The following is a 15,419-nucleotide window of genomic DNA, read 5'->3' as shown; positions in this document are numbered from 1 at the left end:
TCACCATATGGTAAAGGCATAGAAGCCTATAAATAAGAACTTAATTGTGAGAACATCACAGATCAGTTTATAAAATTCCATTCTTCTTCAGAGCCCATTGATGGACAGTTACATTGTCACAGCAGAATGGCCCAATTGAGGTCAGGGGTTGTGTTTGGTGGAGCAGGTGATGTGAAGAAGAAATGGTGACGTGAAGGGATAGTAAGTGTTGACAGGTTCAAAGAGAGAAATGTTATGAACTTAAGTTGACTTACTTTGCATATTTTCATTTTGTGATATATTGTGAGATGGTAATCATTGTGTTAGGATTCTCTTCAACATTAAATAAGATAATCAGAAAAGAATTTAACAAAAACTTTGAAATTTTTATTCGGTGAAGAAAATGATTTTAAAGAAATAATCATGATAATACTGAATAATATTTACATTAGTTTAAATTTTAAAAAGAAATCTGCCTGTAAACCATGAAATAACATTAACTCCAAATAAATAAATATGTTAGTATATTACTGTCCTCCAAGCCAATAAATAAATAAATAAATGTTTCTTAAATTTTCCATTTTTTAAATTTTTTACGAGAACTCATCTTTTGGGATAAGCTTGCAGTATACCTTTGAAAATATTTCTTTTTTTCTTTTGTCCAAGTTGTAATAAGCTGAAGATTTTCTCCACAATGCTTCCAATGAATGGGTGGGTTGTTACTGTCCAGGATGGGAAGCTGAGTACTCAAACCCCAGGTGTAAAACTAGAGAAAAAGAAATCTTTTCTTTCCTCAGGACACTTCATCCATAAGATTCATCACTAAGTGCAGTTTTCTTTTACAGTTCTGGGCACATTTGTTGAAGTCAGGAATGTCTCTTGAATTTACCAATTTAACAAGAATTTTCTGTTTTGTGATCACAGTATTCCTGAAGGCACTAACCATCTTGCCTCTCAGTGGGATAAACATATTAACAGTTATAGTGATTACTTTTGAAACAATGAACAGTTTACTTCCTGTTTTTTCATCTATCTCATTTTCACTTAAGTGCCTCTTATAGATTTGACAGCTGTCATCCTGGAGATTATGAATGCAAAATACATTTACCCACAGGAATAGGGGAGAGTGGCAAGTTCTGCATTTAGTCAAACACCAAGCAGGCTGTATCACCTTTCTGTATACATTTTTTGCTGCTCATTTTCATAGATGAATAAAATCTAATTCTCCTTGGCTTATGCATTGCTAACTCTGATGTAGCAGATTTAAATTCAAAGGTGGTTTAATATTTACTCCTAGTTCTTTACAAAAAAAAGCCTTCAAAAATGAAAAGAAAAATTTTACTAACATTTTAAAACAATATTTGTATCTCACTATGTCACTAGGATACTGTTTTTGTAAAAAATTATTCAATTATTGTAACATGTAACTGTGCTGTTTGTTCTCTGATAAAACTGCATATTCGCTGTAAATAGTATGCATTTCAGGATTTGAAACCACTTATATCCAAAGGTGCTTCTCCTTGAGATGTTGATCTGTGAACATGTGACAGCATGCATATTCATAAAAGTGTTTCTACTTATGTTGCTCTGAATACTTCCAGTCAGCACAGAGTACATGTAAGAGATACTTCTTTGACTCTTTGGCAGTCATTCTTTGTCGAAATCATGAGAATGTCATTGTGCGGCTGAGTGATGTTCAATGAGCCATTGAAGATGAAGGTATTGTTTGTTTTTGCATGATAAATCATGGAACATTTCAAAAATTACAAGTCTTTCCTCTTTGCCAGCTTGACAGTTACATTGAAGTTTGCAGCTAAAATAAACAACTACTTGCTACATAAAGCAAACTTATTTTTAATGTAAATGTTGTTAAAAAGATCCTTACCCACAGTTTCCTGCAACAGATTTTGCTTCTGTGGACAATAGCAACAAGCATGAACAAAAATGTCCTTAGGCTGGGGACACACTGAAAAAACAAGAACTAAATATATTAATATTAGTAGGTATGCCACAAACAACACAGCACAGAAACATTTCAGTTTGACAACACCCCCCCCCCCCCCCCAAGGCAAGTTTGACAATGATGGCATCTCATAGTTAACTTTTAGTTTGTCTTAATCTGTCTACATGGACCAAAGATGCAGAAACCTTAAAATGATATATTCTAAGCACCTTAGAGCTTTGAAAAGTGGTAGTACACACCCCAAATTTGCAGATCATTGCCCAAATAATATTGAAACTCATCTCAAGTTCCTCAGAAGAAGCAATGGTCTCTACCACAGACTTGCAATAGGGGATAAAAAAGGCAACTATATCCATTCAGTGAACACAAGATGGATAATCTTCATGAGAACTCTGCAGAATACAATGTCAGTAGGCTTCTTCAAGAACTGGGACAACAAGTGACAAATTATACGTTCTCAAGCCCAGATTGTATGGTTTTCTCTTTGTAAACTCCTCTCTCTCTCTCTCTCTCTCTCTCTCTCTCTCTATCTATCTATCTATCTTATCTACCTATCTGGGAATGCTTTGGATTGATTTCACTGCATTGTTATTACATTAACTTACAGAAAATGGTTAGATTTTGAAAAAACCTTTTTTTCCTTTATGAGACCTGAGCATTGATCCTGGTCTAGCCAACATCAGCTGGATTAGCCATAGCTTTTGCAAATCACTCCAGTCAGATGCTTGGACAATTCTAACAATAGGCCATGACTGTCAGGATAACTTCATTATTAATTAATTTGAAATTAATATCTTGTAACAAACACATTATTCCCATCAATATTTTTACAACATATGATTTCAGTCATTGGATTTGAGGTCTATTGCAGATTGCTCCCAGTTTCCTTAGGAATCATTGAAACAATTTTATTTTTGAGATGATATGAGTCGTTCCAAGAAATACCTGTATGTTGCTATATTGACACCATCATGATTTTTTGAAACAGCCCACCTGTACTTGCACATTATTAATTCCAGGGAATCAATTATGACAGGGATGGCCTCTATTTCCAGCTGGCATAACCATGTGATATCTGTGCTGTGGATATTGTACTTTGGATTCTTTTGAGCTGCTTATCATTGATTTTTTTCATGACATGGGGCTGGCACATCGGTTAACAGGCATAAGCTCCCTTTTATTTGCACTGTACCAGTTCCAGATATGAGTTGATGCTTTTGTTTGTATTCTTATTCTTCTTCATCATTCTTGAATAGCTTGCTTAGGATCATGCAGAATTAACACTTGTTGGCCTTCCTTTTATTATTCTTTCATGCACAACAAGTGACAGTGTTTCCATTGTTCTGTTCATACCTGCTAGTTTCGTCCTTCCCTCTTCTTCCTTGTAACTGTGTGTTAGTGTAATTTTTCTAATTCCTTCTAGATCCTGTAAATTTGGTGATCCAAATTCATAAGATCTTTTTTTGTTTGTTTGTATCAGTTCAGTTTAGTAACCGAATTTTCCAAGAATGTGTGAATCTGACAAGTTAGCCTGTATTGGTCTATTCTTTGTGTGTGTCCCATGAGCCTCATTACTTTTCAGAGATTGGGTTATCTAGTTTAATTCCTGTATGTATAGTGGTTATGACTCAGGCTTCTGTTGGAAAGAAAAGAAATTGAATCTCTTTGACAATTTTGTGTTTTTTCACAGTTAAGTAATTTAGAAAAGTATTGAGATTGGATTTCACAATTTTTACTATTATTAAGGGCAATTTGAATTGCTGTGTGGGTGAGGTGTGTTTAATCAATTTCTTTTTGAATGTTCAGTAGAAATATCTTCAATTATTTTCATTCAATTATGCTTCTGCTTCTTGTAATTTTGCATCTTCATTTTATCTGTGAATTTTTCTTCTGTGTTTTGTAACCATTTCCCTGACATCCTTGAGACATTTTATCATCATTTGATTTTTGTTGCATGACCATTTATGCCATGCTTGTTGTCTCAGTCCTATAAATTGATTACATTTGACTGTCCACACGTTTCTGGCTCTGTTTATATAATATTGTAAACTGTTTCGTGTTCTAATATTGTTAGATTTACACTGAGTATGTTCTTCCATCTAGGAAGGATTCAAAAATGTGTATGATAGAAATTCCTTTTCTACAGCAATATCTGATAGGTTTCTTTTTTGATTAGTGAAAGACGACTGCTTTTGACCTTTGATTTATTGTTTTTATCAGGATACATCACAATGTCAAACATTCTCAATCCCTTAAAGATATAATTTCAACTCAGCTAAAACCAAACTTACACATGAAAAATTTAATATTGATTATGATGCATTGCACAGAAAGCTCTCTCTCGTGTCATCTGCGCCAGGAACTTCATTTATGCTTTGGCTTTGGCAGAGATGCATGGCTTTGTGGATGTTAATAGCTTTAGAACACCTTGATGTCTGTTGGGATACATTTAACACTCTCCATCAATAGAGTCTGTGAAATACTAAACAACTAGATCCCAACATCATACCTTTTTATTTTTTCTCATTATTAATTTGTATGAATGATTCCTTTTCCTCATTAGTAATAAGAAATTTGTAGTTCAGGTTTTTTACTTCTGATGAAGGTATATTTATAGATACCGAAACCTCAGTCGAGAATTTTAATAAATTTTTATCCTGCAACTGTTTTGCCTGTCATCCTTTATCGTGAGAAAAAAAAAAAAAAGAAAAAAAGAAAAAGAAATTTGTACATTGCTGCAAAGTGCAGCAAATATAGGCTTTTAAAATTATCTTTGTAATAGAACAGCAATGTCCAGAGAATATTCAATTTTTTTAACAACTTTTGTTTCAGTCTCGCTTGAGAGTATTTATGTTTAAGATCTCACATAAAAAGGATGTATAATTTTCACTTGTGCGTCAACAATGTGTGTAGTTGTGTAGTAAATGCTGTATTCATTCGTAAGCATGACGTTTGCCTGCAATCATAAGAAGAGTCATTTCTTCCATCCTGCAAGACATTTTAAAATATACATGTTCTAATCATCAAGATTTAGTGGATGGACTGCATGATCAGCAACCACAGAAAATTAGAGCTCCAAGTTTGCTGCAAACTCAGACATTCTAAAAATCTTCATGGACAGAGTAAGAAAAATTATCCTGAATACATTATTCATTTTTTGGCTTCAGTATTTATATGTTGTATTGTATTTTTCTTACACTACGAGGGAGACTGTTCATGGTACCAATTTAGTTTCAACAAGAATCCATGCTTTTAATTTTAGTAGTGCAAGTAGTAATTATCTCTCATTATGTAAGTTTCATGCTGATTCATACTCTTTGTGTTAGCTGTGGGCTGCCTCCCAGCGCGGTTATTCCAAAAACGACCAACAGACTAACACGTCATTTGTTCTTGTAATGCCAAAATTTTATTTTGTGTGTCTCTCTGTCCCACAGTTATGTCCAGAACTTCATTAAAAACTCTGTTATGCCAATTCCAATGAAAATGGCTCTCATCCTACTGTTAACATCGTTTTCCAACTGACACCTCTGATAACTTAAGATGAAAATTTATTTCTAGATTCTTTGTCTGTTGCTTGATCACATAGCACCTGATACTCAATGTAAATGTGTTCATTTATAGTATTTTAAAACACCAGTGACTTATGACAATTACAATTAATGTTAATAAGGCTTTTGGGGGAGTAGGTAAGTGAGAGACTTTTGAAAGGTATGAGTTTCTGTCCTCATGTGATCATAAAAGGCTTTTGTAGTAATTAACAAGATTTTCACCTCTGACAATGTATGTGCATATGTTAAAAAATCAATTTGTAGCATGGTTAAACTGTAGGTTCTTGTGGCTGAGTCAGCCTTTTCTCAGAATGGAGAAATGTAAGCACACACCATAACAAACTATTTTTAATAAAATACTGTGGTATTCAACTCATTCTTCAAACTGGTATCAGTTTTACTCAGTTATTAATATATCCATGTCATAACAGCATTTAAGTCCTAATCTGAAAACAGGGTCATCAATGAAATACAACATTTAGCACTGAAAGCATGTTAAATTATGAAAACCAAATACAGCCAGAACAGAGCTGACCTCCTGGGAGGAGATTGCAGCTATTTATCAAAGTCAAAGTAATCCCATACTCAGGAAATGAGTGCAGTGGATCAGATGCAGCAATCCTTCACTGACAGTCTGGACAAGATCCTAGTGGAGGTGGATTGCCATTGCCTTCCCCCAACTGGCTACAAAGTGTCAAGTGTGTATCTGTGTCATGTGGATCAGTGTGTGTACAGTGTAGTATGGATGATGGGAAGGGAGAGGGTGAAACCCAGCACAGTCCTCTCAAACAGCACCAGGAACAGTGGCATGTGCCCCTACATCATAAGACACAGCAGAGAGGTTTGGAATTAAATCCAGGACATTAGCACAAAGACTGGTAATCAGGAGCTTTATGGAACCACCTTTCCTCCCCTTGCCAGGCAAATACTGGCAAAGAAAATTTTTCACCAGCAGGATTTGAACTGGCTTGCCTCAGGTCAAGCACCACCACACAACCATGTGTCAGTGATCTCAGCTATTGAGATGGGTGCAGCTGTTTATATAAACATTGAATATTCCAGAATGCAAATATTTGTACAAATGTCGAATATTCAAGAATATACAAACATTACAGCATAAGATATTTCAAGAACTTTCCAAAATGATAAATGCAAAATAATAAATAATTGCTGATGGATGAGTTTGAACTGGCAATCTCCAGTACACCAGCTAAGGATGCTAATCCCTATGCCATACTACATGCATCACAGCTCATGACGTTGTTCCCTGTCCTGAAGATTCAGTGACCTGATGTTTCAGAAATTCTCATTGGAGCCAGCTACAGCACCCTACATCTAGATATTGTCAGTGATCTTCTGTATGTGGTCCTGGCAGATCCTCACATTCTAGTCATGTTGTTAGATTATCTCCGCTATGGTGAACATCAAAGGTAGCCCATCCCATTGAAAATTTGCAGTGGTTGATTAGGTCTTCAGTTTCCTGGAATCTCTTATCATTGATCTGCACCTCTGGGCTGCAGTAGAGTTTCACACAGAGATCATGGACAATTCCTTGGTGTTCAGGCTCCATATGCAAGCCACCTGCCTTGCTTTTCAATCTTGATAATGAAGCATTTTTATGTAGTCATCTTGAGTGTCATCCGGTTGAAACAGGGACAATGTACCCATTCTCATTTCAGCTTCATGATCATCTAGCAGAAAGATCAACGTGAAACACATAGTGTCTTGCACACTGCATTGTATGCGAATGTCACAATAGACAGTGTTGTATCCCAATTGATCTGTTCTCCATCAACATACATTGAGAGCATATCTGATGGTTTCTTAAAATATTCTATGAGGTCATTTGTCTGTGAATGGTAGGCAGTTGTCATCCTGTGGGAGATGTCACAGCATGATTTTATCTGATACTATTCTCAACTGTAAAACTTTTCTGTAATCAGAGATCAACACATGGGCTGAGCGCTGTGATTTAAAATTAGGTCCTCTAAAAGGAATTTTGCAATTTCAGGAGTTACAGCAGTCAGTACAGCTTTACTGACAACATAGCAGTGCAGTGATTTGACTACATAGCAGTGCAGTGATTGATTTGTTGACTTTGGGAATCTCCTCAAGATGTTGATTCCAATTCCGTGGAATGGCACTGCGGCAGTTGGGATTGGTATAAGATGCATTGGAGGTAATTGTGGCACATGCTTCCATTGTTGACATTCCTTGAAAGACAGTCAGTGTACATGTTTGCATCCACTTCTATGTACCACTGGGACTTCGCACTCCTGAAGCCTTAGTGTCCATCCGGCCATTCGACCCAGTGGATCTTCAGGCTAGTCAGCCAGCATAGATAATGGTGGTGCATCACAACAGTGGATGATCTGCTAAGTAAATGTGGCAGAAACTTGCTGACAGCTCAAACAACTGCAAGATACTCATTATCAGTTGTACAAGTAGTTCGTCTCATACATGGAGCATACTCTAGAAGCATGAGCTATCACCTTTTCAACACCTTCCTGAATTTGCACTAGAAATGCACCAATCCTATAACTACTAGTGTCAGTGTTAAGTTCTGTCTTGGCATTCTCTTCATACAATGCTAGGTCAGGAGAAAATAGTAGTGTCCCCTCAAGGACAAGGAAAGACCTTTCTTGGACATCATTCCAGAAAAATTTGGTATCTGCTCCTTGGTACAGGAGCCCTTCATGATTTGGCAGTAATGCAAGCACATTCCAGGAAAACTTCTCGCATAATATATCTTTCAAGGAATTGCAAAATCTGTGACTGCTCTTATTTACTCTGGATAAAGATGGACTACATCAGCATGCACTAGAAGCCTCAATTTCTTTATTTTGTGGGGAGCAAAGAGGCACTTTTGCAAATTGTGATGGAGGCTTTCAGTCTGAACACATTTCGTCACAGTTGTAAGGTGGCTTAGATGTTCTTCAGATGTCTCCAAAAAAATGACATTGTCATCCAGACAAAAAAAGACATGTCATGCATTTAATATATCGAGCAAGTGGTCAGTCATATGTTCAAATGTGGCTGGACTGTTACACGGTCCAAATGTCATAATTTTAAACTCATAGAGGCTGTCAGGAATTATTAAAGCAGTCTTTTCCCAGTCAGGATCATCAGCATTGATTCGCCAGTAGTCTATGAGCTGTCAATAGTTGAGAAATACTTTGCTCCTCTCAAACTGTCTAGTGTGTGGCAGTTGATAGACATCTTTCTTTATGATTTTGTTTAGTTGTCAGTAGTCGATGCAGAAACACTGTGTGTCATCTTTCTTCACAAGAACCACAGGAGAGGACCAAGGACTCTCTGAATGTTAAATGGTTGCATCTTGAATCTTCTCTGCTTCCTCCTGAATTATCCATCATTGAGCCGCAGACATTCTACCTGAGCAATGGTTAACTGGTGGGTGATGCCCAGCGTTCAATGGTGTTTTCCAGTGGTCCACTTGGTCTGTCTGTTCTCCACTCCAGATTTGAAAGCATCCCAAGACTGACTTGGAATGGTTATCACTTCATTGGCAAACATTCACAGAGGACAATCTTTGTTGTATTTGTTTTTTGAAATAGCTTTATCACTCTGGATCTCCCATCCTCCACAATCTATGACTGCTTGCATTGCCTGCAAGAAGTCCATCCAAGAATAACATTGACTCCATTCTGTCGACAATAAGCACCCAACATTACAGAAAGCGGAACCCCGGTTAACTAATACGTGAACAGGTTGCCCATTGATGATGACACTGATATTTTTTTTCATCATGGTAACTGTTGTCCATGGAGGATTTTTATTTGCAGCCACCTCACTTCCATAGATGGTTGCCTTGCTTAGTTTTCCTGAATTCAGCGGCTAGGCGAGTGGCTGGTACATTTGAACTGCAATGGGAAACAGCTATGGTGTGTTGGAGAGTAATCTTTCCCAGGGCATGGTGATGGGTTTTGACCCACAGGTTGACAATAATCATCTGCAAATGGTATGAATAGAACTGTTGTGACGGTTGACATAAGGTGGTGAAGTAGTCATTGAAAGTTCACCTATTTTCTCTGCTGTAGTGTAGAGAGTGCTAGGGCATCCAGAGCAGGAACAGGCCAGGGTGTTATCTGCTGTCCTCCAAATCTCTGTTCTTCTATGGGGAATTATGTTTGGTGTAGGAGTTCATTATAGCTGTGATGGTTGGGTGCTTGTTTGCTGTTTGGTGGTTGCAGCATAACTCCAAGTTGGTCAAATGCATTCTTCCTGGGGCATTCAGATGGGGGTGGAGATTGATGCTAAAGATTAAGAAACCTCTTCCTAAACATTTACAATTATCTTCCAGCACCTCAGGTCAACAATCGTGGCTGCTGTTCAAATGGCTCTGAGCACTATGGGACTTAACATCTGAGGTCATCAGTCCCCTAGAACTTAGAACTACTTAAACATAACTAACCTAAGGACATCACACATGTCCATGCCCGAGGCAGGATTCAAACCTGCAACCGTAGCCGTCACGTGGTTCCAGACTGAAGCGCCTAGAACCGCTTGGCCACTTCGGCCGGCGTGGCTGCTGTCTCTTGCTTACTAAGTACAACAGTCCTAGTTGCCTGTCTCTATTGATGACGATGTTGACAGAATTTAAATCCTGATCTTCCTTCCCTCTAGTTCTGGTTGCCGTGAAATGCTGTATCTCTTGTCTCACCACCTGGTGTATGAGAGAGATGAGGTATGGTGGTCTTCCACAACTGCCGTAGCGACCACATTTGGTAGTCAGTCATACTTCCTTAGTCCGATTGTTTTTCTGTTTCATTTCCTCGATGCACCTGACAGTACTTGATGAATTCCCTGGATGTTGTGGCATCCTTCACCAGAAGAACTTGGTACATGTCTTCTACAACTTCTTTCATCAAATGTGAGATGTTGTCAGCTTCTGTCATTTTTGGATGCAGAAAGTGGCAGAGTGCGCAAACATTCTGTGTGAAGGACTGCATCATTTCCCCATGACACTGGCCCTGTTCTTCAGCTGTTCTTCTACTAAGTAGGCTTGCTGCTAATTGTGGATATCTAAAGGACATTGTATTGTAATAAATGCAGTTGCCGCATACACACAAGCGCTGTTGCAATTAATGATAATATCATGCATTTTGGGGCAAAAATGATTACACAAAATAATAACAATGGTCATACAGAGCTTAGTTTCATGAAAGTGTGAGCATTTGAAATGTGACTGCATGGCATATGGGAGACTGGACTGGTACTGAGGATGTGCTCGGATAGCCAAAGTGGTTAAGGCAACTGCTCATGATAAGTTGGAAATTTGGGTTTGAGTCCTGGTGTGGCACAAATTTTCATTTATCACAAGTAGCTGGCGCTACTATGAATTTACAGTATATGAACCCATTTCTTGACTTTCACAGCTGCAAATCATCTGTTCTTTCAGTCATGCATGCATGTTTGAAGGACATTGTATTATAATAAATGCAGTTACTGCATGAACACAAATAATTTTTCCATTAATTGTTAATATATATTTCAGAAGTTGCTTGTGTAAGATACTTACCCTCAGTCCATATGATGGGATCTTTGGATCATGATATATGTGAGAGTGGTACCTGTAAAAGTAATTTTTAGCAATATCTGCCTGGAAAAAGTAGTAGTGCATGTTATATGTTTATTTATTAGCCGTTCAGTATGTTTACCATGCAGTTGGCTTCATCAAAATACATTTTACATATTCATAAAAGTATAGTTGTTACTAATTTTTACATTATACATTATGCATGCATGTACACAGGGGTGGCGGCAAGGGGGGAGACTATCGGGGCTATGCCCCCCCCCCCCCCCCCCCCCAATGGAGTATCATATTACACTGGATAAAATGACTTCAGAAACCAGTGAATATATTACTTCAACAGATTCAATCATTTTTTATTATTATTATTATTATTTTTTTAGAATGGGATTTAGGCTGCAATGTATTTTAAACACATGTTAACAAAAGAATAAGAGTGGCAAATAGCTTACTATCTAAACCATAAGTATCATTTAACTTAAAATGGGCATCTTATTATTTATTAATATACATTGGATGTATATTAATGTACAAGTACCACTTACAATTATCAAGAAAGCTAAATATGCCGGGTATGCCTACCAACACTTAAATTGCTGACCCCAGACAAACACTTCGAAATCGCCGGACATCTGGGTCAAATCATATTATTTTCCCAGGCACACACATTCTGTAGACATCTTTGTACCCTGAACTCTAAAACAGTTACCAAAAACTACTTTAAGCAACACCAAAGTGTGCCAATTTGTCAGTGAAGGACCCCAACTCTTCTTTTCTTAAGCGATATTTCATTCCCCCCCCCCCCCCCTTCCCCCCCTCCCCCACCTTGACTGACTTCTAGAATTGCCTCTGTATATACATACATCTTTTTAGTAGATAGTATTTTTTACATTTTACACACATCGTTGTTTTACTTACACATATAAATATATAAACCTTTTTACTAATCATAGCATTTCAGTAATAATTATTATATAGTTACATTCAATAATTAATTATACAGTTTTACACCTTTAGTTAATGATAGTTACATTATTTCATTATGCATTCCTTCCAAGATGTTCTTCAATTGAGTAGTATGCTCTATTTTTAAACCATGTGTCTAATACTTCCTTTAATTTAAAGAGGGTGAGGGGTGTGACTGATTGTGACAGTTTATTATATAATTTTAGACTTAGGTGTTTGTGACTGTTGTGTGTCAGTGACAGCCTAGAGTGTGGTATATCAAGCATGCAGTTGTTTCTAGTGCTGGGCAAACTTAACTTTATTCTCTCTGTAAATTGTTGTGTATTTTCTTTTACATATATTAAGCAGTTATACATATGGAGACTTGGCAGAAGTGTTCCTTACAGGTTTCTCTTGGACCCAATCTTTGTATACATCTAATTGCTTTATTTTTGCCATTTGAATACACAGTTTGTGCCTGTTGAATTACACCATAACAGAATCCCATATTGTAGCTGTGACTGAAAGAATGCATAGTAGCAAAGCATCAATAAACTTTTACTGACAGAATATCTTAGTTAATACAGCAGGAATATCATGTGCAAGTTTGCCTATCAGATAGCTTATATGGTCATTCCATGAGAGCCTTTGGTGTATTTTTAGTCTCAGTAATTTGACACTGTGATTCTCTTCTTTCTGTACCTTCAGATTAAAACAAATTTTCTCCATTTTTGTGTTTATACATAACTTGTTAGCAATGCACCACACCTTACATTTTTCAAAAGGCTCATTATTATTGTTTACCACCTCTTGCATACTGTCTCTACGTGTCATAAATGCTTTTAAATCATCTCTCTTTATTCTAATTAGTTCACAAATGTTAATGAATAGTGCCAAAAAAACCTCACAAAAGCATGGTCAGCTTAAATACTGATCATGTAACACAAACTATATTCACCAAACTTACATTATTAATTCTAATAGATATTTGTCATTTGATGACCCGTAATACATGTGTTGGATTAATATTAAGTAAACTGATAACAAATAACATGGAACACTTACACTTCACAGCAGCTGTGAAGTGTTGTAAGTTAAGTACTGCCAGAGAGTATATTCATGAAGGCATTTTAAATTATTTGTTATTCTTACTTAGGGAACTACCAGAACCTATTTTGACAAATGATCTTCTGTCTCGATTTGAAGAGGCTGCTGCAGAGAAGGAAGTTACAATTCGTGAAGCTGAACTGCAAGGACTCATTAGCCAGCTCCCAAAATGTAATTTGCATCTTTTGGGCTGGATGATGGTACATCTTGATAATGTAACAATACATGTAAGTATTTTATTGCAACAGTTATTTGTGAAAACAGAAATTCTTAATCTATAATCCACTCTTTTGTAAATAACTTTTATTACAATTCGGCATTTCTTTAGCCATTTTATTATGATTTAGTACTTCTTGACTGATTTTTCATTCAGAGTGAAGGACAAATTACTAAATACATTATTGCAAAGCAGTTTGTTTTACCAAAATCTATTCACTTGAAATAATTAAAAGTACAGAAACCTGGATGAACTGTACAATGATTATTTGAAAAAATGGCACTCCAATGATACAACATTGAAACAAAAGCATTTGCATATACACCATTACTCAAAACTGACAACTAACTGTGAAAGACACAGTCATGATAGTGGGAAACATTGCTTGGCAGTTTCACCATGTTGGCAAAGACAGAGAAGTCTTGAAGTTCCTATTATGGATTCCCCATGAGCTATTTAAAGCGCACGCCATTTTTCTTTTTTTCATAGTGATATAAGATGAAAAATGATTAGTGTACTATCATGATCACTGCTCTACACAGTGTTTTGGTATCAAAAATTGATACTTTGTCCAAGGAAGTCAATTACGACATGAAACCATGACATACTGAAGACCTGATTTGTAATTTAAGTGAGAAGAAGAAATCCAAGGGAGAGTGACAGAAGTGATTGGGTGATACAGGTGCAGAAAGACATGTTGGAAAGCAGCCTGTGATACAAGACTATACTAGTGTAGTGGTAATAAGATAATAGAACAAGGAAGAGTCTTATTATTAGACATACACAGTCCACTGGAGTTGGTAACAAATTACCACAACAGTGATAGATTTGTTACCTATTCTGTTGTGATTCTCATTTATCTAAAGTGAATCATGTTAATAAATTCTCGCTCTTGTCATCACAGTTCATAAACACATTTTCCATTAGTTAATAAGAAGTAAACATGTAATAAAGAATTAATCATACAGAGGACATGAGATGCAATGAATAGGTGCTTCCTTTCATATTTAACTGATAGAAGGCAAAGGGTCATTTTAGATAACTAGTGCAATTTTCATGATGAATCTTCCTCAGAGTGGAGACAAATTATTACTGTCATTTCACAAGGTTCAATTGTGGGACTATTTCTTTTCTTGTTATATATAATTGACCTTCCATCTTACATTGACAAAGCAGAAATAATGCTCTTTGCTGGTGATGCAAGCATGATGAATCCCAATAGAGCTGCAAAAAATGAAGAATAAATGAAATATTTAAAAGTATTATTCTTTCTTGGTTGATGATTTATCACTTAGAAATATCACAGTTCATTCAGTGATGTAAGGCAAGATATATCATCACCAATAACAAACAGCATGGGTGGGGAGGGGGAGAGGAATACATAAAACTGATTGTTCAAAATTCCTAGGTGAACATGAATAGGTCTTCTCAAATTCTTGTGTTTAGCAATATTTTTTCAGTGTCTAATTGATGAAAACATTAGAAAATTAACTTAGTTTACATAATTTCATTCACTGATGAAGCAATTTTTGAACCAATTATACATGTAGACACAAAGTATTCATTCCATAGAAACCTGTTGTACGGATATCTAGTGTCTATCCACAGACTTCATGTATGCAATTGTTTAAAAAAAAGGCATACTAACTACAGCTTCATAATACATTTGCTCTCTTATAAAGCATTTTGTGAAGAATCTGAAATTAAGAGCAGCATTCATAAAAAGCAGCCTACACTATCCACAATTTAACTTTCTTTTGCATGGGAAGGAGTTGTTTGGCAACTCTTTCTACTCCAGACGTGAATTTCTGATTGGATAATATGCATGAGGTTGGGTTATTTTTTTCAAATTTTGTTGTAGGTAATGCTTAAACAATGTTTTCACAGCGAAATTTCATTATTTGTAAACCTACTGACATGTTCCACATCATGGCAATTTATCACAAATATAACCCACAAAACATGCAAAATACTAAACTAACTGAACTGCTTGTGAGCTGCATTGTTGGCATCAACACTTGCCGAACTCCACATTTTTTAAACAGTACCTAATTTCTGCCTATAACACCTGAAGGCAAAATGGTAAAAAAAAGTCTCAACATGGGACGT

At 36.4% G+C, this 15,419-nt stretch overlaps 1 protein-coding gene across 3 annotated transcripts in view; it reads left to right on the top strand.

The window, feature by feature from the left end:
• Positions 1-15,419, top strand: part of LOC126188329 (ralA-binding protein 1) — a 122,475-nt gene that overhangs the window by 67,007 nt on the left and 40,049 nt on the right. For all 3 annotated transcript variants that reach the window (XM_049929927.1, XM_049929943.1, XM_049929935.1), the window contains exon 7: positions 13,143-13,320. In XM_049929927.1, coding sequence (XP_049785884.1) covers positions 13,143-13,320 — 178 coding nt within the window. The remainder of the gene's footprint in view (positions 1-13,142; positions 13,321-15,419) is intronic.

The sequence above is a fragment of the Schistocerca cancellata genome, chromosome 1 (assembly GCF_023864275.1).
Source record: "Schistocerca cancellata isolate TAMUIC-IGC-003103 chromosome 1, iqSchCanc2.1, whole genome shotgun sequence".
NCBI classification, from domain to species: Eukaryota; Metazoa; Arthropoda; class Insecta; order Orthoptera; family Acrididae; genus Schistocerca; species Schistocerca cancellata.
The sequence above is the reverse complement of the archived record's forward strand: the minus strand, read 5'-3'. Positions and strand labels throughout refer to the sequence as shown.